General features: G+C 40.4%; 1 protein-coding gene across 1 annotated transcript in view; it reads right to left on the bottom strand.

Moving 5' to 3' along the window:
- The window catches only part of LOC147726102 (uncharacterized), a 28538-nt gene extending 5382 nt beyond the window's left edge, over window positions 1-23156 (bottom strand). The window contains exons 1-2 of the mRNA XM_086962879.1: window positions 23036-23156; window positions 4154-4239 (exon numbers count right to left, since the gene is read on the bottom strand). Of these exons, the coding sequence (XP_086819005.1) occupies window positions 4154-4199 (46 nt within the window). The 5' untranslated portion in view covers window positions 4200-4239; window positions 23036-23156. The remainder of the gene's footprint in view (window positions 1-4153; window positions 4240-23035) is intronic.
- Window positions 23157-23383: the final 227 nt, after the last annotated feature.

Genomic DNA, 23383 nt, shown 5'->3' with positions numbered 1-23383 from the left:
GCCTACCACTTGCTGCACCCCTCAGAGCTTCCACTAGAGGTGCTCCAGTGGTAGTAGGAGGCCCACTCTCTAACGGCTAATGAGTTAGAAAGGCCCCCCTGAGCCTAAATGCAACTGTGCACCCACGGATCTGCACTTGCTAGCATGTAGCATGCTTGAAAGCCTATTCTTGTGGGTGGCACAATCAGTGCTGGGACCTGCTAGCAGCCTGCGCAGAACCTGCTCAGGGGGTGTGCTATACCTTTTTACAGAAGCTAAACCAATCAGGTAAGCACACCTTCCAAGTGGGTGTAAGACGGGCGTGTGTACTTTCCCACTGCATTACAGTGGGAAAGTGCCAAAGTCCTGAGGCCAAAAGGAGAGAATCTGCAAAAAACAGGAGACAAGACAGTAAAACTTTTAGGGAAATCACCTAAAATGAGGCATGTCTAGCAGCCGCAATTCGAATCTCTCAACTTAACGCAATGCAGCGCAGCAACATTGTTTACTGCGATGTTTGACAACAATTCCGATCTTGCATGGCTTTTTCACATGAAGCATCCCATTCAATCATAATGCAAGTGAATACAAGGCATAACCCAAATATTCCACATCATTTGTATGAAAGATACATGCTCTACCCATGGAAAAAAGTATGTTCCTCCCACTCCTGATCCTAGAGTTCGACCTTTGGTTGCAGCTGTTCTTGACAAGAGTTAGGTACCGAAGTGGCACATTAATGATAGCATTTCATAAAAAATGCTTCAGAACTCATGAATGGAGTTACTAATGCTTTGAGTCATGAAAATAAGAATGTTCACCTGACTGGGCAGTGTACTTGTTAAAGGACTAATTAGGCTGCCCAAAGGAACAGAGCTATGCTTACAACCATAGAACTTTAGTAGATAGGGACTGAGTCACCATAGCACCTCAGTACCATGACCACGAGTCCAACTAGCTATGCTGTTTTACTTGCCCTCCTACTCAAATCCAGAGGGAAAAGTGGATAGACACTGCAGAACACCACACTCCCGACATTCGCGGGGATCGCAGTGACAGGACACCCCCTTTCACTTGGACACTCGTATTCATACTCAATAAAAAATGACGGAAGACTGAAATGTTTATTTAAACTATTGTGCTTTAGAAGGCAGTATATGTGCCACTATAAGAAAACAACTGCCTATGAATAATGCCATCAACATAGTCAGTGACCCATATATTATAAAAAGCCCTGTCATATTATAAGACAGATTAGCCTAACTCCACCACTTCTACAGAAGCAAACTGATTAATCAGCCAAGATCTCTGGGATTAGTAGCAGTCCCTGTACCTTAGCATACACAGATGAACTTTCTACATCTCAGATACAACCTTGATCCTATCTCAGAACAAATCACTCTCCATGTGGCTTTTACATTACTGTGCATACCCATATGGCAAGGCCTACACGTTCCTAGAAACAGTTGCATATCTGTGTTGTGCCTAGGTGTTAGTGCCTGTCCACAACATGCCAATAAAGGACATTGGTGTTTGACCTTTGTCGGCTGTGTTCAGACTGAATCCCAGGAAAGAACAGAAAGCAAATTCAACAGCCGGTGGTTCTGTGTGAAAATAAAATATGGCACAAAGTCAAACGTGTACATATAAGAATGTGTGCAAAACGAATAAGGCTTGTGTCCTGCATAGTTAGGCTAAAAGGGAACGCTAAAATGGGCCACGCACTAAACACGACAGAGCACACATATGATCATGGGTTTCCAGGCATTCAAAGACTTCTAGCAGGCACACCCCCATTCTGGGTATTGATAGAGGTCAAATACAAGACTAAGTGAACTTTCAAGGTGGAAAATGGGGCAGGAGAATTTCCAAAACTGGTGGGCTCAAGGAAGCAAGAGCAGGAATGGGTTGAGGAAGTGTGCTCTGCCTGTTATACCTGTGTCATGATTGTGGACAGTGTTTGTATCGGCTGTGCCTGTTAAGATGTTGATGCATGGGTAGTAGGAAACTGGGAGTCTTTGAAACATTTATCTTTTTATTTTGATGTTCGATATAATGCCCACCACACCATTGAAAACAACCAAGCACTTGAAATAATCTATGATAGAGCATGTAAAGAAGTACGTTGAAGCAAAATGCCTGAAGATCAACGTACAGTACAGTGGTCTTCAAACGAAAGGGCGCCTAAAGCATCTGAAGCGGGCCCTAGTCTATTTGCCCCAGTGGCATGCAAGAGCCCAGAAGGCACTCACTCACAGAGTCCTGCAGTGTTTTATAGCCTGTTCCCATTATTGTTAATTTTGAGCCCTATTTTTAGAGGAAGTTGGCTTGTGCTGTGAAAGGGTTGGTCACGAGGAGAAGAAGAGCCCCCTCCCCTTGCAGGTACAGCAATGGAAACTTGATAAGGGAGCAAGGATTAGCATGAAGGCCAAACATGGTGCTTAGAAAGCACTTTGCAATTCACCTCTCAACAGTCTGCAGACTTAGAAAAATAAGAATGTAGATGAAATGGATAACAAACAGTAAGAGAGGTGCAAATGAAGGACCTGCAAATGTATAGATTCACATTAACATGTACCCAGTCAAGATGGCAAAAGAGTGGGACGTCACCTGTATTAGAGCAGCTCCAGTGGACGCTGACAGAAGACCCAGAATACAGTTTATGTAAAGGGGGTGTCACATCGGTCTCATGCCCACTTTTGTGCTGAGTGGACTATATTATAAGAGCGCTTTCATTGTCTTCTTAACACCTTAGCAGCTATGGAACGTCCAGCTCCAGTGCTGAACGTTCCATTGCGCAGGTGCAGTTGGAATGTCCAACGGCCGACGGCAGCACTACGGAGGTAGTGGTGCCGTCGGCCGTTGGACTGGGCGCAGCACTTATGAGGTTAAAGGCACTGTTACCATGTTGTTGTTCAGTGTGCTGGATTGTCTGAAAAGGGCTAGAGTTACTATCCTCCCAGATTAGATATTAGACCAGATCACCACCATACTCGAAAGAGAGGGAGGGGAGGATAATAGTCAAGAGAAAAAAATATATATATGTTTTTGTGCATCAGGCTAGATTATGTAAATCAACACTTTGTACAATTATACTCAAGGGAAATGCCATCCCAGGGAATATGTTATATAAATTACAAAGTAATATACCAGAACAAGGTTTCAGGTTTAACACTTGTTAAAGCAAAAGAAGATATCTCTGAATATAGGGGCTCATTTATGAGCACTTGACACAGTGCAGCATATCACCGAGCATCACTGCACTGTATGACAGGAAAATGGCACGAACGTGCCGTATTTAAGGCCATAATGTGCATACCTCTTTTTCCCATTGCACCCTTTTGCCAGATTAGCTCTACTGCAGGCACACTCACACCATGGTATACGGGTGACACTGTTGTATACAGGATTATTTTCATGCTGGAAAGGATACCTTCCTGTCCAAAAGCAATCCTGGGAGGCAGATTCCTTTTTTCAAGTGTGCTGCAGAATTCAGCACACAGAAAGAGGTAGAAATTAGGGGAATTAGAGATGTTTCTCCTTGTTATGCCTCCACTGGGGAGGTGTAAGACTTTGGTGCATCCCCAGGTTTACCAGTTCTTGTAAATATGGGGATGTATCAACATACATGGGAGTTGCATGAGAACGTCCAGTCAAAGACCATAGAATTCCTTCCTAGGGCAAAGTAACACAACAAGCAATTTGCACTGTGGTGCATTACTCCGAATTTGTGAAGCCACTCAGAGCCATGTAAAGTGGCTTGAGTGGTTCTGTAAATCTGACTCAGAGTTTTACGTCACACATGTCCCATGTTGCATGGTGCAAATATTACACAACCCTCTCATAAATAAGCCCCATAGGTTTTTTGTAAAACTAACCAGTTTATTTTCCACTGACTATTTCTCAGATCCCTATATTCAACCAAAGTCTTTTTCATTTATTAAATAAATCATTTTACCATAAACAAATGTGTGATTGCAGTTTAAAGTGGCTACACAAGAATACAGATAGGTAGAATGAGTGGGCTTTGCAATGGTCTATGATTTATAGGGTTGGACTGTTCATTTCGCGTGTCCATCGAGCATGGTTAGTTACCTGGTTTTTAATCCCTCTGGTGAGCATTTATAGTTACCTGTGCACATTTGTGTGACATCTCACATGTGAAGTCACTAACCTGTGATGACAGTAAGAAGAAAGGAACAGAGATGTGTGGAACCCATGCCTTTGCTTTGTTTCACTCAGGTGGCGGAATCCCAGCTCCTGAAAAACAGTCAGAACATATTTTTGTAACTTAAGTTAAAGATTCAAGCAGTAGATTCTTAGTGGGAAATTATACGTATGCAAACATATACACACATATATATATATATATATATATATATATATATATATATATATATATATATATATATATATATATATATATATATATATATATATATATATATATATATATATATATATATCCAACGTAGTTTTGGCAGGAAGACAAGCCACAGTTCACGGCGGGCAACACGGCTGGGAATGCCACTCCCACAAATACAAACGTAATCCAGATTAAGGATAAATGAATGAATCCACTGGAGCCATGGCCACAAGTAATAAACGGTCTCTTTATTTTTGGCTTCGGGTAGACCCGACGCGTTTCGCAGTTACCTCACTGCTTTGTCAAAGGTGGTTCAATAAAGTGCAGTACACACATTTAAAGGTGCAGGGTTCCACTTAATAAACATAGTAAAAATACTTCCGTTTTTTCAGCAGAGTAAACACAAATAATTATCGCATTGCCCTTTAACTTAATTTAGCCATTACTAATTCATACATTACTTCTTGAATAGAGCCCCAGTGGGCAAGGCATTGATTAAATCATCATCTCATATATTAACAATTAAGCTCAACAAATTTCATTGTGATGTAGCTCAAGTGAGCAATATTCCCCTCTTCTGGGCAAAGCATCTTTGGAAGTTACATCTTCTATCTGCAGAGAAAACAAACGGAAAAGCTGGCTTTAAAAACTAGTGAGAACCCTTAGTGTCCAACAAATATAACTAAAGACTTAAAATTAAACAAAGATATACAGTAAGCGGAGAATAGGGTACAGGACATGATTCACCTTAGGTGTATAGAAATTTCATTGTCCATATTTAAACCATAAGGAATCTCGGTGTTATATTTTATAATTAGCTTTGATTCCAATTTTCTTAATTCTAGTGTGCGGTTCCCCCCTCTCTCTCTCAGGGGTATTGTGTCAAGCACACAGAATTTAAGCAGACTTGGGTTTTGGTTGTGGTTTACAGAAAAGTGGCGAGCAACTGGGTACTGTTTATCATTCTTGCTAATTGCCCGCAGATGTTCTAAGATGCGCAATTTAGCTTTTTTGATCGTACTGCCTATATAATACAGATCACATGGGCATCTTAAGGCATATATGGCAAATTCTGTGTCACAGGATAGGTGTTTTATTATTTGAAATGTTGCTACATCTTTATTCAGTTTCACTGCTTTACAGTTATTGCTGTAGTGGCAGGCTTTGCATTTTGAACAGGTAAAGAAACCTTGGACTGGATTTTTCTTTTTAGTCTCTTTGATCTCACTTGTCATGAGTATATCCTTCAGAGATTTGTTACGTCTAAAAGTTATCGATGGCTCCACTGACAAGTCTTCTTTCAGATCTTCATCAGTTCTCAGAACCTCCCAGAACTTTTTTAGACTCCTACGTACCTCCCATGCCTGGTTATGGTACGTGGTAATGAATCTTGTCTGTTTGTTTACAGCTGTCTCTTTCTCTTTGGGGTTAAGTAAGTCCTCTCTCTTCACTAGGCCAACCTTGTCGACTGCTGTCTGGATAGTCGAGCAGCTGTATCCCCTCTCTTTAAACCTCGAAACCATCACTTGCTGTTCCAATTCAAAATCCTCAGACAGGCTGCAGTTGCGTTTTGCACGCAGCAGTTCCCCATAGGGAATACTGTTAATGAGGTTTCTTGGATGACAGCTCTGAGCTAGTAATAAACTATTACCGGCTGTCTTTTTCCGATAAAGTTTACTGCAGATCACATCACCAACAATATTCAGTTCCAAATCAAGGAATTCAATTTTTTCTTTACTCATTTCACATGTGAACTGTAGGTTACATTCATTCTGGTTTAGTATATTTACAAATGCTTCTGCCTGTTGTTGATCACCATCCCAGATGCAGAATACATCGTCGATGTACCTTACCCAGAGGACGACATGATCTTGATACTGGTCGATTTTCCGGGCAACCTGCTCCTCCCACCAGCCGAGGTAAAGACCTGCAAAGCTGGGGGCAAAGCAGGTTCCCATTGCCGTCCCCTGGGTTTGTTTGTACAAAACTTTATTGAAAAAGAAGAAGTTGTTCTTCAGACATAATGTGATCATTTCCAATATCATGTCTGTGTGCAGAAAAAAAGAAATTGACCGTTCTCTTAGAAAGTATTTACAGGCATCTACACCAGCTGCCTGCGGGATGCTGGTGTAGAGACTGCACACGTCTAAACTCATGAGAAGATAACTCTCTTTCCACTTAATACCATTGATCATTTTCAGGAAGTCTCCAGAATCCTTAACATATGCTGGGAGTCCCTGTACAAATGGTTGGAGAAAGTAATCCACGTATTTTGACACATTCTCCAGTGCACTACCCCTGGAAGATACTATAGGTCTCCCTGGTGGTATAGTGGCATGTTTATGGATTTTGGGCAGGAGATATAGGATTGGAATTTTCGCATCTTTACATTGTAGAAACAAATACTCATTCTGCTCCAAGATACCCATATCCCTCCAGTTCACCAGTTTTTGGGACACTTCATCAATACATTTGTCATATTCAATCCTAGTCACCACCTCATACTTAGTACAGTCTGACAGTTGTTTCAGGCCTTCATCCAAATACATTTGTAAAGGCCAGACAACCACGTTACCACCCTTGTCCGCCTTTTTAATCACTATATCTCTGCGATCTTGTAGTGTTTTGATTGCTTGTCTTTGATTTTTCGACAAATTTTGCCTGTTCTTACAACCATTTTTCTCAATTTTTTTAAACTCATCAATTACACCTCTCTCAAAACAATTAATCGCATCATTACTGATTTGGGGAATAAACGTGGATTTTGGTTTAAAATTGGTTCCCCCACTCAGCCCAATGTCAATGTCTGTATTTATGAGGTTCAAAAAGGGGTCATCAATGAAATTTTCAACATTCCCCAATTCATGTATTACATGAAGTGTTTCCAAATCTGATACATTCAAATTAATGGGAATTTGGTGGGATTGATTTGGTTGCTTGTTTTTATGAATAGCAAACCATTTTTTTAACTTCAGTTTTCTCGTAAAGTTGAACAAGTCAATTCTAGTCTCTGTATAATTAAATTTCGAGGATGGGCAAAACGACAGTCCTTTCGCAAGCACACTCAGTTCATCATCAGTCAATAAATAATTAGAGAGATTTACCACAGTTTGACTCATCATTTCTTTTGCGCCTCTCTTCCCCTGGTCACCATTCCCACTGGGGTTCCTCCTGTGCTGTTTGTAGCATAATTTTTCCCTCTTCCTCCTCTGCCGCCTCGACCACGTCCTCTTACAGGGCTTTCGCTGTTGACTTGGAGATTCTGTGCTCTGCCTTTTGTCATTAGCGTGACTTCTTTTAAAAATCTTTCTTTTACTCCCTCTGGTGCGGATGTCACATTGGAGGCTGAGTCTCCTAAAGCGTTTCCTGCCACTGAATTACTGCTCCCTTCTAGTGCAGGCATGTCTTCGGCATTAGGAGGAGATGATGACACTTGTTTGCTTGGCTGTTGCGTGTTTTTTCTCAGAACATCGAATTTTTTGCTGAATGTTAGGATCTGTCCATTTTTGTAATCAGCCTCATCTCGTTCAAATTTTGACAGTTTTTTTAATTTAATCTCTTCTTCAATCTTCGAAAGTTTTTTAGCGATTTTGCTCATTTCTGCATCAAATTCCTCTGCGGTATATAAGTTCTTTAGTTTATCGGTTACTTCATCAATCTCTTCATTTAGTTTAATGCATTCTTTCTCTGCATATTTTATAAGCATTTTCAGCATGTTGGTAGAACACTGCTCATTATTTTGCATCCATTCCGCAATTAAATCAGGGTCTGGGTTCTGAAAAGTCGGAATCGTGTATATCCGTAGCCCACGTGGTACACGTCTGACATCCACATACTGTTGAAGGGCTATTACTTCCCAACCCTTAGCTTGCTCTCTCTTTAGTGCCTTCCACAGCACATCCCAAAGTTTGCGTTTCTCATCAATGGCACCCGTCACATTGCTTGTAGTTGCACCAATATTGTCTGTATCCATAGGTCGTGTAAACAGCTTTGTTGCTGCCTCCCTCCGCTTACTGCTTCTCTCCGAAGCCATTATGTTAGCGTTAGCACTAAATACGCTACTGTTTGTTTTGCCGCTTTTCTTGACAGCGCGTTAAATTTTAATTTACACGCCACCTATATTTTCCGTTTCCCCGTTACAAGTTGTTGACACAGTGCTTGCTTGGAGGCTCGGGTTACTACCAGCACATTCCTGCTCCACAACCGCGATCTCGACGATCCCTCCGGTTCGTCTTCACCCACTCGCAGAGGCTGATGTCCATGGTATTTCACCTTGTTATCGTTTCTCCAAAGTAGCAGCACACGGGGGCGGGCTTGTAGTCAGTTTCAAATCCAACGTAGTTTTGGCAGGAAGACAAGCCACAGTTCACGGCGGGCAACACGGCTGGGAATGCCACTCCCACAAATACAAACGTAATCCAGATTAAGGATAAATGAATGAATCCACTGGAGCCATGGCCACAAGTAATAAACGGTCTCTTTATTTTTGGCTTCGGGTAGACCCGACGCGTTTCGCAGTTACCTCACTGCTTTGTCAAAGGTGGTTCAATAAAGTGCAGTACACACATTTAAAGGTGCAGGGTTCCACTTAATAAACATAGTAAAAATACTTCCGTTTTTTCAGCAGAGTAAACACAAATAATTATCGCATTGCCCTTTAACTTAATTTAGCCATTACTAATTCATACATTACTTCTTGAATAGAGCCCCAGTGGGCAAGGCATTGATTAAATCATCATCTCATATATTAACAATTAAGCTCAACAAATTTCATATATTCACTGAAAAAACCATAGGTTATAGACCATATATAGTTAGGAATTCGCATTTACAAAACCTTATTTTACTCACACAAAACCATTGAAATTCCATATATAGTTAGTTGCACTAACTATATATCGCGCACCCGCAATCCACTGCTGATGATGTCACATATTATATCATTCATGACATGGTCAGTGACATCACTGATGACATCACTGATGACATCTCAAATGACATCACTGATGACATCACTGATGACAACATCCAGTGACTGTATGTTTCTGTAAAGTTAAAATATGTCTTACATATTGAAGAATGAGTGGATGTATAAGTGTCTGGATGAAGGATTTAGTAGGTGCATGACTGACTGTATGAGTGAGTGATTAAATGTGTCTCACTGAGTGCATGGGTTAGTGACTAAACTGTCTTAATTTGTGCATCATTATGTCTGTTGTTCTGTAAACTGTTGCATGTGTTGATAAGTAGCTATATGAGTAACTATATGGGTTATTGATTGGTTGCCCAAGTATTTGTATGGGAGACTGAGTGTGTGTGTGGGTGGCTGGGAGGTGTATGACTCTGTGCATAGATGTGTGAGCAGTTGATTCACTAGATGTATGGTTTCAAAAGTGCATGTGGAAACAGCTGTATGGGCGGTTGACTGTGTGCATGAGTGTATTGGTGAGTGAATGGATATCTCAGTGCTACATGTCAAAGTAAGTACATATGTAAAACACAGTACATGTGAGAGTTGACATACATAAATAACTGTGCATAAGAGCCAGTGAATGTGTGAGTGGCTGTATGGATCATTGTGAACTTGTATCAGGGATTGTATAAGAGAGTAAATATGTGTTAGTATATGTTCGAATAAGTAAAGTTTGTATAACTGTATAGTTGAGGAAATGAAGGTGTGATTGATTCTTTGCATGACTGACTAGGTGTGTGAGTAACTCCATGGATGAGTGACAGTTTGTGAGTGTCTGTTTACACTGATTGTATCTAAGGTTATATTAGAGTCTGAAGAGGTTCATCGTATTATCACATGAATGATATCATCAGTGATGTGATCAGTAATGTCAAATGAGATGTCATCAGTGATGTCATCAGTGATGTCATTTGAGATGTCATCAGTGATGTCATTTGAGATGTCATCAGTGATGTCATCAGTGATGTCACTGACCATGTCATGAATGATGTAATATGTGACATCATCAGCAGTGGATTGCGGGTGCGCGATATATAGTTAGTGCAACTAACTATATATGGAATTTCAATGGTTTTGTGTGAGTAAAATAAGGTTTTGTAAATGCGAATTCCTAACTATATATGGTCTATAACCTATGGTTTTTTCAGTGAATTTTCAAGGTTTTGTAAATGCTAATTCCTAACTATATATGGTCTATAACCTATGGTTTTTTCAGTGAATTTTCAAGGTTTTGTAAATGCTAATTCCTAACTATATATGGTCTATAGCCTATGGTTTTTTCAGTGAATATATATATATACATACATATATAAACATATATCATCTGTATATCTATATAAATACAAACATAAATGCATGCATACATATACTTATATGCATACAGATGCATGTTATTTACATGAAAGTTGAAAAAACACTAATAAAAGCAAAGCTAAAAAGCCACCTCATTACAAACAGAATGGCTTTAACTTAAACGAGGGCGAGATCTATTGCATTTTCAATGCTTGTTTACTTTGGTTCCATCAAGAAGGCATTCAGATGTGTCACACATTTGCCATAAATTCTGAATGTTAGCACTCTAGTTGCACATTAGATCACTGTAGTAAAGCTACTGCTCACCAGGGACGTCTGCTGCTGGTATTCAAAGTGCATGTTTCAGTCTGCATGTCAGAATTTTTTTAATGAAATAGAAGAGGATTTGAGAAGTCACTCAAAATGATCCCTAATTTTTCTTTCTGAAGCACTAATCATACTTTCTATGGCATTTAGGCTCTTTTGTCTCTGGTGGCCATCTTGGGAGACTGTATGTCAGAATTTTTTAATGAAATTGAAGAGGGTTTGAGAAGTCACTCAAAATGTGCCCTAATTTTTCTTTCTGCAGCACTAATCATAATTCATATGGCAAAATATACCCCCTCATTTTGTTCCTTTTTAAATTAAATGTTTTAAGAGTTACCACTTTATTCCAATCAAGATGGCTTCAGGTGTGCCATACCTTTGTAATAAGTAGGACTGTTAGCGCTCTAGTTGTTCTTTAGAACACTCTGGGACATTCTGTCATTGGGCTATACTTGGGCTACATCTGGGTGATATTTGGGCTACATTTGGGCTCTTTTGTCTCTGGTGGCCATTTTGGGAGACTGCATGTCAGAATGTTTTAATGAAATAGAAAAGGATTTGAGAAGTCACTCAAAATGTGCCCTAATTTTTCATTCTGCAGCACTAATCATACTTTCTATGGCAAAATATACCCCCTCATGTTGTTTCTTTTTAAATTAAATGTTTTAAGAGTTACCACTTTATTCCAATCAAGATGGCTTCAGGTGTGCCATACCTTTGTAATAAGTAGGACTGTTAGCGCTCTAGTTGTTCTTTAGAACACTCTAGGAGGCTGCAGTAGAACACAAAGGAATCAACTGACAGTCTCTGTCCTTGTTGGATGTACATGTTTTACTGAGAATGTCAGACTTCATTTTCACATGACTGAGAAAGATAATGTGAATTTACAGAAAATATGCTTTCAGTTTAGCTTATAGATCCCCTTCCAAACCACTGTGGGAAAATCATGAGATATTAGTTTTCTTTCAAAGAATATTCATGATATCACAGCAGAAGGTTTTTTCACATGGTAAAATCACCTTAGAACCCACCACAATTCCTAAAACGAGTATGGTACCATCAACAAATGATTTATAATGTAACTAAAGTCCTAAAACCCTCTATTAACTACAATGCTTTTTAATGAGGTGCTATCATGTATATTGGTCCCAAGATGGCTGCCAACACTTCTTGGATGAAGTGCTGACAGCCAATCAGATCAGATGTGTGGTTAGGCTCCGCCCAGATATATATCTTTTTTTGAACCTAAATTACTCAAAATCCACTGGAGCACATATATTGAGACCTAGCAAAGGCACATCGGGCTAACAGTCCCTACAATTTTGCCAAGTTTCGTGCAAATCCATTCAGCGGATCGAACTTAAAGTGAGGCCAACCGCCCTATGGAAATTAACATGGGAAAAACGCGTTTTGGGACCCCCCTCTTTTCTCGGCCCCCCCTTGATGAAACCCCCCCAAATTGTCAGGGGCTGCTCAGAAACAAAATGTTCCATTTTCCTGAAAATGTCAGCCAATTCCGTCCACAAACGCCAAAGTTATTAGACATAGAATTTTCAAAAATCCCATAGAGAAAAAATCCTAACTATATATACCTACTGGCGACCGCCAGTAGGTAATATATATATATATATATATATATATATATATATATATATATATATATATATATATATATATATATATATATATATATTCACTGAAAAAACCATAGGTTTCACAGACGTTATAGTTAGGAATTAGCATTTAAAAAACCTTAGAAATTCACTGAAAAAACATAGGTTTCACACATGTTATAGTTAGGAATTAGCATTTAAAAAACCTTGCAAATTTACTGAAAAAAACAGAGGAAAAGAATTGAATGGAAAAACACGACAAGACACCAAATATAGTTTCTACAGAAGTCACAAGGCCAATGCTTATAAATTTAAAAAAGTAAGCTTACCCCCTACTTGAGGACGCGTTAAAGATAGTCTAAATGAACTCCCTAAAATTCCGGGGCATACACTTCTGTGCGGGTGTTTGCAACATGAAGGACAAATGTTTCTCTAGCAGATGTAAGAGCGACCTCTTTTTGAGACAATAGCGCTCTTATACGGCTCATTTGGTTTCAAGGACGGCCAGATGGAAACATCCAGCTTCCCATACAGAGGAGTGAACACAACTTTTTTATAGCAAACCACACGCTCAGTTACTGTAAACATGTAAGCGATGCCTGCTAACATCGCACAATAAGCCACACAGCTGAATCGGATCTCCAATAAGTGACCACTTCTAATTATTCTCATAGCGCGCCCTGTGCTCTGATTTGACAGTGAGAGAGTGATCGCACCATAGTTTCTACTGCTAATCATTCTCAGCATTCGCTACGAATACGATAAAACGGCAATAATTTTAACACCGGTCCTTGATAATATGCGCCGAATTTTGTAGCACGCCCTATTTCGCAAAATGCGATGCAGGGCACGGAATGAAGGGGCATATTATCAACAACATAAGGGGATACATTATCGCCGCTTTTATCGGTTGGAAACTGCCGATAAAGTGGCGATAATGGGCTTGATAAAAGGCCCTTGTAAATTACCATAGCAGCCCAGGTTCTGATGTTAACCTGGGCTGCTATGGTTATTCACAAGGGCATATTATCAAGTCCATTATCGCCGCTTTATCGGCAGTGTACTGCCAATAAAAGCTCCGATAATGTATCGCCTTTTGTTGATAATATGGCCCATTGCTCTTTTTTTTGACCAGTAAACTTAGGTGCATATTATCAAGGACCGGTGTTAAAGTTATCGCCGTTTTATTGGAAGGAAACTGCTGATAAAACGTTGATATTGAGCTTGATAATATGGCCTTGTTATTTCCCATAGAAGCCCATGTTAACACCAGAACATAGGCTTCTACGGGAATTAACATGGACGTATTATCAAACCCACCCTCCCAACATTAATGAAAAACCCTAGACAATGCAGGTACCCGGAGCTGGAAGGTCCTTTTACATATTACTGCCCTAGAAAGGTGGCGTTCCCAGCGATGTGTACGGGGAGAGAGAGAACTACTGAGTTCTAGGTAAAAGATATAATAAAAATAACGGTGAAAAACTACTAAAATGGCTGTGGATGGAGTACGTAATCAACGTTTTGCGCCTCAACACTACCTATGTGGAGAAGTGTGGCTCAAGTGGTTGGAGCGGCAGACCCTGATGCAAAGGTCTGGCCCGGACCAGGGTTCAATTCCCCGCCTCGGCGGGTCTTGGGCTCAAATTTCCCCGGACCTGACAATTCTCGCATCGGTGCCTATTCCAATCATGGAGTCCCACTCTGTAACTCTGGGCAATAGCTTGCTTAATCTCTACAACGGCCCCTCGCAGTGGGATGCCTGGCTTTCACCTTGGGGAAGCCCAGTAATGGGTTATCTCGCAGGGGAATACCAGGACGGGTTCCCTAAGCAAGCGCTGGGACGCTTTCGGGCAGCCATGCGCTCTACAAATCAAATTTCATTTCATTTCATTTCAAATTAATATAGAAAAAATATGATTATTAATATATTACAAAAGTACAGCAGCGGATGACATACACGACCCGGGAAAAGAAAGCAACAAATTTACTACCTGAAATAAAGAAACGTTTGCTTGTTGAACTTGAAGAAAAAGAAAAAAACGTGGGTTTCGAAACGAGTCTGCTCATGCGTAGAGAGTACAACTGCTACACAAAAAAAGGAAAGTTTTACATACTATGATAGAAATGAAGGGGCATATTATCAACAAAAGGCGATGCATTATCGCCGCTTTTATCTGCAGGAAACTGCTGATAAAGCAGCGATAATGGGCTGGATTATAGGCCCTAGTAAAATTCCCATAGCAGCCCAGGTTATAATTGTTATGCATAACTGCCTCCCCTGTTTCAAATGCTCAAATGCACGGCAGCCAACCCTCCACATGCTGACACCTCTCTCTTGGATGACGGAAGTGCACAGTATGGTGTGTGCAGGGACTGACCCCTACTCTGAGACCTGCCTCTGCAGGAAAGAAGTGTATTGTAGGCTGTGAGAAGGGATTACCCTCTCTCCTCAGACCTCTCTTTAGCATTACGAATGTGAGGTTGGATTGGCCCCTTCTTTCAGATATCCCCCTCAGATGACGGGTGTCCATAGGACTGGCACTCTTCCAGATTATGAATATAATCATATTAGTACATGGGGAGTGACTGGCTTCTTCTTGAGACCTCTGTCTCAGATGACAGCTGTGCATAGTAGTCAGTTAAGAGGAGCTGGCCTTTCCTTTCATATTTTTTATGTAAACAAGGGAACCCAAAAGATACCTTTGGACCATGGGTAATCTGCTATTAAAGAGAACAAGGGTCCTCAGGGAATTCAATAAACAAACAAATAAACTTATAGACCACAATCAGTACTATAGTCCAGTTTCCAGGCCCAGCCGGGCGAGGAATGTTTAATTTAGAATTAAAAGGATTTGATTGACCTAGAGAGGGTCACATACAAACATTTAGATAGGGCACAATCCTGTACCTATCCCAAGAATTGGAAAGACCATAGGGTAAGAAAAGTAAGTGAATCAAGAGGAAAGTTTTTTACAGGCAAAAAGAATTTTGGAGCCAACTGTCGCTTGCAAATTAATAATCAATTACAGCAAGTTTCGACATACAGTGTGTACAGAATAATTTACAAATGGATTTCCTGCAACACTGTTTTAAGCGTGACCCTCTCTAGGTCAATCAAATCCTTTCAATTCTAAATTAAACATTCCTTTCCTTTCAGACCTCTCTCTCAGACAAGAGGTGTGCATATCAGGGCATGTAGAGGGACTGGCCTCTTTGATGAAACCTCTGGATTTTATAACGGGTGTGCAGATTGGAATGTGTGGGGAAGTGGCCTCTTTGCTGACAGCTTTCCCCAGAATGTCAGATGTGCATAACAATCTAATCTCTATATTAGCCCTCCTCCACAGTATCATGAGTATGCATAATAGTGGGTGGGAAAGGACTAGTCTCTCTTGGATGATGGTTGGGCACAGGAGGGTGTGACAGGAGGGTGTGTCCTCTCTCCTGACACCCCTTTGTTGGATGCTAGTTGGGGGGTAGTGGGTTAATAAGTAATGCTGTCAATGATTTCTTAGCACATGCAATGACTGATGTGATGTGTGAGGTCAAACGCAATTCATTGGGAGGGTACAGCCAAACCCTGCACCCAACCCCACAGATAGCCATCTCCATACAAGAAGACTACATCATGATGCAGTAACAGTACACTCTATTAATCACTCTTTCTATCTTTGCATATCAGCATGAACATCTCTGTGTTGATGCCTCGCTAGGTCCCTGCTATACAAATTCTACTAACATGCACAGATATTTACGTGTTCAGACCCAGACCCTAACATTCACTCTCTCACAATCCATAGTTAGTCCAACTTCTGTTTCTCAACATAAATGCACATATGAAAATACCCCCAGAACAGGTAGAGTAGGGGAAATCTTCCTGTTTAGTAGAAACATGAAAAAATAGTGTTCTTGGTGGTGCATTCAAGTGCGTTCAAGTGCATATTTCCACTCCTCTAAATCCGTGCATATGGGAGAAAAGAGCACAGGTATTGTATTGTATTGTATGTTGGATTTATATAGCGCTTATCACCCAGGGGTCTCTAAGCGCTTGCCTTGGGAACCCGTCCTGGCTTTTCCCTGTGAGATAGCCCCTACAGGGCACCCCCAAGGTGAAAGCCAGGCATCCCGCCACGGGGGGCCGTTGTGGAAATTAAGCAAGCTTAATGCCCAGAGTTGTGAACCCATGATTAGGTCAGGCACCGAAGCGAGAATTATCGAGTCCGTGGACATTTGAGCTCAAGACCCTGCCGCGTCGGGAATTGAACCCTGGTCCTGGGTCTGACCTCTGCTTCAGGGTCTGCCTGCTCTAACCAGTGAGCCAGGTAGTAATTCATTATTTTCATTGTCACTTCTGAATAGTTTGAGTTAGCTTAGGCTTGTAAATGATCAAAGTCCATAAGCGTACAGGGAAAAATGGACATACCTAAGAAAAATAGTGTAACAAATCATACGGTAGATGGGGGTATTGCTAAAGGGAAGGGTAGAATGAAATTAGTGTAAATGATGACCAAGGGCCCTTGTTACCAAATATAGATTTGCCACCGGAATCTGTCCCTTATGTTGTAGTTCTGACAGGGGTCCCTGAACAAGAAAAAGGTAATCGGGAATCGTTTGCAGAATTGAAAAATAAAACTATACATTGGCTTAATGCCAATAGACCCCTACCTCATTATATCCATAGTAAGATCCTATTTGTACGCAGAGTCAACTGGGTGGGTAACAGTAGAAAAAATATATTGGGGGATTGTATCATTGTAAATGTTAAGGATATGCAAGCCGGACAACATATTTGTGGTGGGTGGCCTCTTTTGTTGAAAACAAGAATCCAGCCATTTGATCTCACCTACTTCTATAGTCCTCAATTATATAGAACAAACTATGCTTCAAAGGGCCGAACTATGGAAGAGAGCTGTAGTGTAATTTATCATAGAAATAGACCTGAGTGTGTGGGCTACGGTTTGGAACAGGGTTTCCCTACCAGTAACAGATATAGTACACTTAACATGGTCGACTGACTCACCCCAACAATTGCTACCCCCAAGAACTCCGGGCAAATGGTGAGGGTAAAAGAAGTTTTAGAGACAATACTGTGAAAGGAGATTTTTTAATGTAGCCACGGCTGGGTATAAAATCCACTCTGCCCAGAGCCTGACGGCAATACGGACAAAGTGAATCAGCCTGATGCTGTTATAGAAAATAACCACCAAACACAGAATAAGTGTGACACTTCCTTGAATCCACATTTAACTCCAAAAATAACAGCAAGGGAAGAATTTACGGTAAACAACCAACTCGTTATAGACTATAGCCTGTATCCTTTAGCTTGTCAAAACGAAGATGTAGTTCTTGCAGGAGTTTTTCCCTCACAAAAAATCGACAGCTTAAAGACAAAGAATATAGAGCAGGATAATAGTTTTAAATTGATGTCTTGGAACATTGCTGGGTTGTCAATTAGGATAAGGGATCCGGGTTGTCTAGTTTTTATGCAAGACTTTTCAGTTATTTGCTTGCAGGAGTGTTGGGCACGGGAGGCCATTCATATCAGTGGCTACCATACCTACCTTACTCCAACAATACAGATGACGAAGGGAAGAAATAAACGAGGGCTTTGTATCTATGTTTCAAATCTTATGAATGAGACAATAATAAAATCAAATATTGATTCTGATAACTATCAGATTTTGCAGATGACTGATGGAGGTAATCAAAACATTGTTTTGATACATTTTAATGATAATATCCCAAAAGTGGAAACAAATAAGGTTTTAGAAGATATATCCCAAACTCTGAAAAATACTGAAGAGATACATCCCGATGATAGATGTGATTTATGGGTGGGCAATTTAAATTGCTTTTTATGGCCACATAGCCATTTGGGTATCAGTGGTCTGGGTACAGGCAGAGATGATTCTAGTGCACACTTTTCTCACACAACTCTGGGCAACTATTTTAATGATCTGATTTTCCAGTTGGACCTGGGCTTCGTAAATGACCTATGATCTCCCCCGGTTCCTTTTGAGCCTACATTTATTGGGTGGGGATGCAAATCGGTCATAGATTTTGCACTAATATCAAACCGTCATTCTTGCCATGTTCTCACCTACAAAACATGTGAGCTGGCAATGAGTGATCATTATCTAAATAGCCTAACCCTCACTTTTGCGGCGAGTAAAAGAAAGGTAACAGATTTAATAGAAAATGTATACAGCTATAAATTAAGCCTAGCAAAGAAGAATGGATATGCAATAAAGTGGAACAAAGTAGAGCCTGTGGCCTTCTTTGAAACCCTCATTAAAAACAAACAGCAAGAATTTGAAATATGTCTCACTGAGAATGGTGACTACATCCCAGTTACAGAGGCTTTCCTCAGAATTTCAGAGGAAATACGCAATCTTCTCACAGGACCTCTGAAAGAGGGCAAAGCCAAGACGCAGGGATGGTTTGACTCAGATTGAAGTAAGGCCCACGCAGATTTGATGATGGCGCTTAAAAGCGAACCAAGAAACGTGGCTGAAGTAAGACACACCTGAACTGCATATCAATATGCAGTCAAACATCGTAAGAGACAATTAAAGCAGGAGGCTTGGCAGGCTTTACATCAAGCCTGCCTTAATAAAGATAACATAGGGTTCTGGAAGGCGCTAAATGCCCCTTTTTGTTGTAGATAATAAAACCAATACAATGGAAGTGGCAATTACTGAGGATAAATGGGTAAACTACTTCACTGAGCTTTATCAGGCAGACGATCTAACTGAGAAGGCGAGTACAGATCAAACTGGAGGAGAGGAAATTGTGGCTCATGGATTATTTACAATAAACATTGAGTTTTTCAACAAATGATCCAGCACACATGTCAAAGTATTAGAAATCTATACAATAATGGTAATTCTTCTTCTTCTTAACCGATGGAATTTCAATGTTTTTTCACCAAATAAACGAATAATTGTAAATACACTTTCCAGTTACTTTTCCTGTTAGAATTACAGCTATTTAATCGGCATTAAGAAGAGTTCACCCCAATCGCCCTGAAGAAGTCCGTGGAGGACGAAACGCGTTGGCTACAGGATTGAAGAAATAAATAAAGATTATACTTCAAAAAAAAATCAGAAGACTCTGCTACTGAAGTTCTTTAGCTTTTCTGATCTATGTGCAATTACCATTATTGTATAGATTTCTAATACTTTGACATGTGTGCTGGATCATTTGTTGAAAAATTGTTTGCTAGAACAAGTTTCTTGTTTTGGGAGATCTAGGGAAAAGAATCTCCGATCCGTGGCACCATACAAAAAAACTGGGCAATATATAGGATAGGTGCAATTGTGCTTAAACCCCTTTTCCCTTTACTTTGCTAAAATTGAATTTTCATTGCTAGAAGTCCAAATTGCCATTATTGATAGTGCTGCTGGGAAAGCCCCAGGACCGGACGGGGTCCCGGTAGATATATATAAATCCAACACCGAGTTATGGGCCCCACTTTTAACTAATGTTTTAAACAGATGTAATAAACATGGGTTTTTTCTTACATGGCAAGAGGCCATCGCTGTCCCAATTATTAAGAAAGGCGATTGTAACGAACCAAAATGTTCTCTCCCAATTTCTCTATTGGATTCATTAATGAAGGTTGCTGGGAGGGTAATACTTAATAAGTTACAACTCTGAGCGGAAGACAAAGGTATACTCTCAAAGTTCCAATACGGTTTTAGGTCAGGATTCGGTACCACAGAGCAAGGCCTGAACCTGGCGTTGATTATATGTAGTGGCTAAAAAACTAAAAAATTATTTTTAACATTTGTCGACCTGAGTATGGCCTTTGACTGTTTGAATCAAGATAAATTATGGACGATATTACTACAATTAGGTATAGACCCAAATCTGGGGCTAGAGTACGGTTTGGGAACCACGACGAGTGCACCAATAAATTGCCCATAAAAAAAGGAGTCAGACAGGGTTGCATACTCGCACCATTTTTATTTAACTTATACATAAACAGTGTGGCTTACCATCTTACTCAAGACAAGCAGGATTATCCCCAAGTTAGGAATACACCAGTCCCCATTTTATTAAATGCAGATGATGCAGTAATTATGGCACGGACCCAAGTTGGCCTTCAAAGATCGCTCACTAACTTTTCCGAGTATATGAATGCCAGGGGCCTAAAAACAAATATTAGCAAGACATTTACCATGTGCTGCACCACAAAGAGAACCCCTACATGTAAAATCTTTCTCTCGAATACAAAAATAGACACAACCAATACATTTTCGTATTTGGGTATTCATTTTGATAAAAAGGGGACCTGGTCTTCGGCGGCCCAGGCAAGAAAATTGGCTTTCTCGCGTGCCATTGGAGCTGTGCAAAATTTTGATAATAAGTTAGGGGGTCGACCCGTGCCAGTGCTAGTGGACATATATAAATCTAAATTTGTGTCCACAGTAACATATGGCGCAGGAATATGGGGGATAACGGAAACTCACAACATACAGCTCTGTGAGAACGCATTACTCTGTTACTTACTAGCCGCTCCAGGGTCTACCTCTACTTATGTATGCCATAAAGAACTAGGTCTGTATTACATCTCAGACCTTATTAAAGTTAATCTCATTTTATTATGGCACAAAGTATGGTCTACTGATGAGACAGGTCTTAACAGAAACATAATCATGGACTGTCTCAACCTTCATGGGGTTGCAAGAATCCACTGGATTATGTACGTAAAGAAATTTCAAAATGATATCGGACACCCAGAATATTTTGATTCCCCGAGTTGTTTAGCGACTGTCTCAAGGAAGAAGTTGAAAGAAATGTGTCTTCACTTCTTAGAGAACAAACGCTGGCTGGCAGAGAAAAGCAAGACCTCAGTCATGGAAAATCAAGTGATTCTCCACGGACAGGGAATTCAGCCATACTTGATCCAGACACAAAGTTGTTACTCTCGTATGTTACTTACACGATTTAGGGGGCGGGGGCTTTTTTAGACTGGTTACGTTTCCTGAGGTAAATTCCTGGTCTAAAAATCTGATTTTGTGTCCTTGTGACGATGTTTCTGTACAATCCACGTTACATTGTATATTGTTTTGTAAATTCTATACCTTGCAGAGGAAGAGATTTTTAATACCTATGCTGAGAAAGTGGGGTTTGAGACAATGCAGATTGGCTTTTCTGAGACTACAAATGTTGGAAGATGAACTGATCATGTACTTAGTGTCATTCAGCCTGATTCATCAAAGACCCGTTTTGCGAGTCTATAATAGCGATTCATAAGGAATCGCTATTACAGACTCGCAAAACGGGATTCATGTAGGAATTGCAAAAAGAATTGCGATTCCTACACATTCCTTATTTGCGATTAGCAAATTGCTAATCACAAATAAGGAATAACTCCCCATTCATTCCTATGGGCCAAAAGGCCCATAGGAATGAATGGGGAGTATTCCTTATTTGCGATTAGCAATTAGCTAATTGCAAATAAGATAGCGATTTAAAGGGTGCCAGGGGTGTCCAAAGGACACCCTGTAGCACCTCTTAAATGCAAATTGAAACAGGTGTTGCGCACACTCATGTCCAAAGGACATGTGTGTGTGCAACATGCAACTTAGAAAAATGCTTTTAAAAGCAAAAGTTTTCGCTATTTACCACGAGGTTTGACCTTGCGGTACATAGCGGGCCGAAATTGCGAATTCGCAATTTTTAAAAGGATGATGAATTGCATTTAAGGAATCTCAAATAGAGATTCCTTAAATGCAATTCCTCGCAAAATAGCGAAATCGCTATTACCGATATTTGCATTTGGGATGATGAATCCCAAATGCAAAAATAGCGCTCGCAAAGGGCCAGATTCTCAGAATCTGGCCCTTTGCGAGCCGATTTCGGCTTGATGAATCAGGATGATTGTTTTAAAAAAATATAATAGACACAGGATCTCAATGAACTAATGCATTTTATCTGATAATGATGAAAAATTTCTTTTTAATTGATCTTCTATTTGTGCTTTTATGATTTTTACAATCAAAGTCGAATAAAGCTGTTTTTGATTTGATTTGATTTGATCAAAGTCCTATTTGTATGTTATGTTATGTTATTGGTTTTGTAGAGCGCACAGCTGCCACAGCAAAGGGGCATCCCGGCCCTAAATGTAGCAGAGGATAGGAAAATACTGAAAGGCCAATAGCATAGGGAAAAGAAGAGTTTTAATAGCTTTACGAAAGTTGTAATAGCTTTACAAAATTAAGTGTAGTTGTTATAGATTTGCTACCGGGCTCCACTAAGATGAGCACAACTAAAACACTTTCTCTATTTTTAAATTAAATGTTTATCATGAACAATAGAATGGGCAGTAAATAACTGACAAGATAAAAGACCGGTCTGTCCCCTTTTTGCTTTGTTAACTTGGTCATGGCCAGTCCATTGCCTCAGGTACTGGTCTGGGTTAGAACCTGCAGCAGGGGCGCTGGTTTGGACTCATGCACGTTGCTTGTCCCTTACCTGGTGTCTGAAGAGGTCACACCAGGCACAGGTTCTTCAGTCTATGCTCGAAGGATCCCTCTGCACAGTGCATGACTCTGTGCACAGACACGCTTCTTTTAAAGAGCCTGCAATGTAACCATAAGAGGGATGTCCTACTACAGAACGACCACTCCCCTGCAACTATCTCCCATGCCTACAAAAAGTCTTCACCTGCCGCGCCCCCAGCATGCTGATGCAACTTGAAGGCAGAGGAAATGGCTTCTGAGAACATTCCACAACACTCAGCAAAAAGTCATTTAGATATTCCAACAACCACCAATGTACACAGTTTCACATATGACACATAGCCAAACATTTCTTGCCAAG

This window comes from Lissotriton vulgaris, chromosome 3_1, assembly GCF_964263255.1.
Source record: "Lissotriton vulgaris chromosome 3_1, aLisVul1.2, whole genome shotgun sequence".
Taxonomy (NCBI): Eukaryota; Metazoa; Chordata; class Amphibia; order Caudata; family Salamandridae; genus Lissotriton; species Lissotriton vulgaris.
The sequence above is the reverse complement of the archived record's forward strand: the minus strand, read 5'-3'. Positions and strand labels throughout refer to the sequence as shown.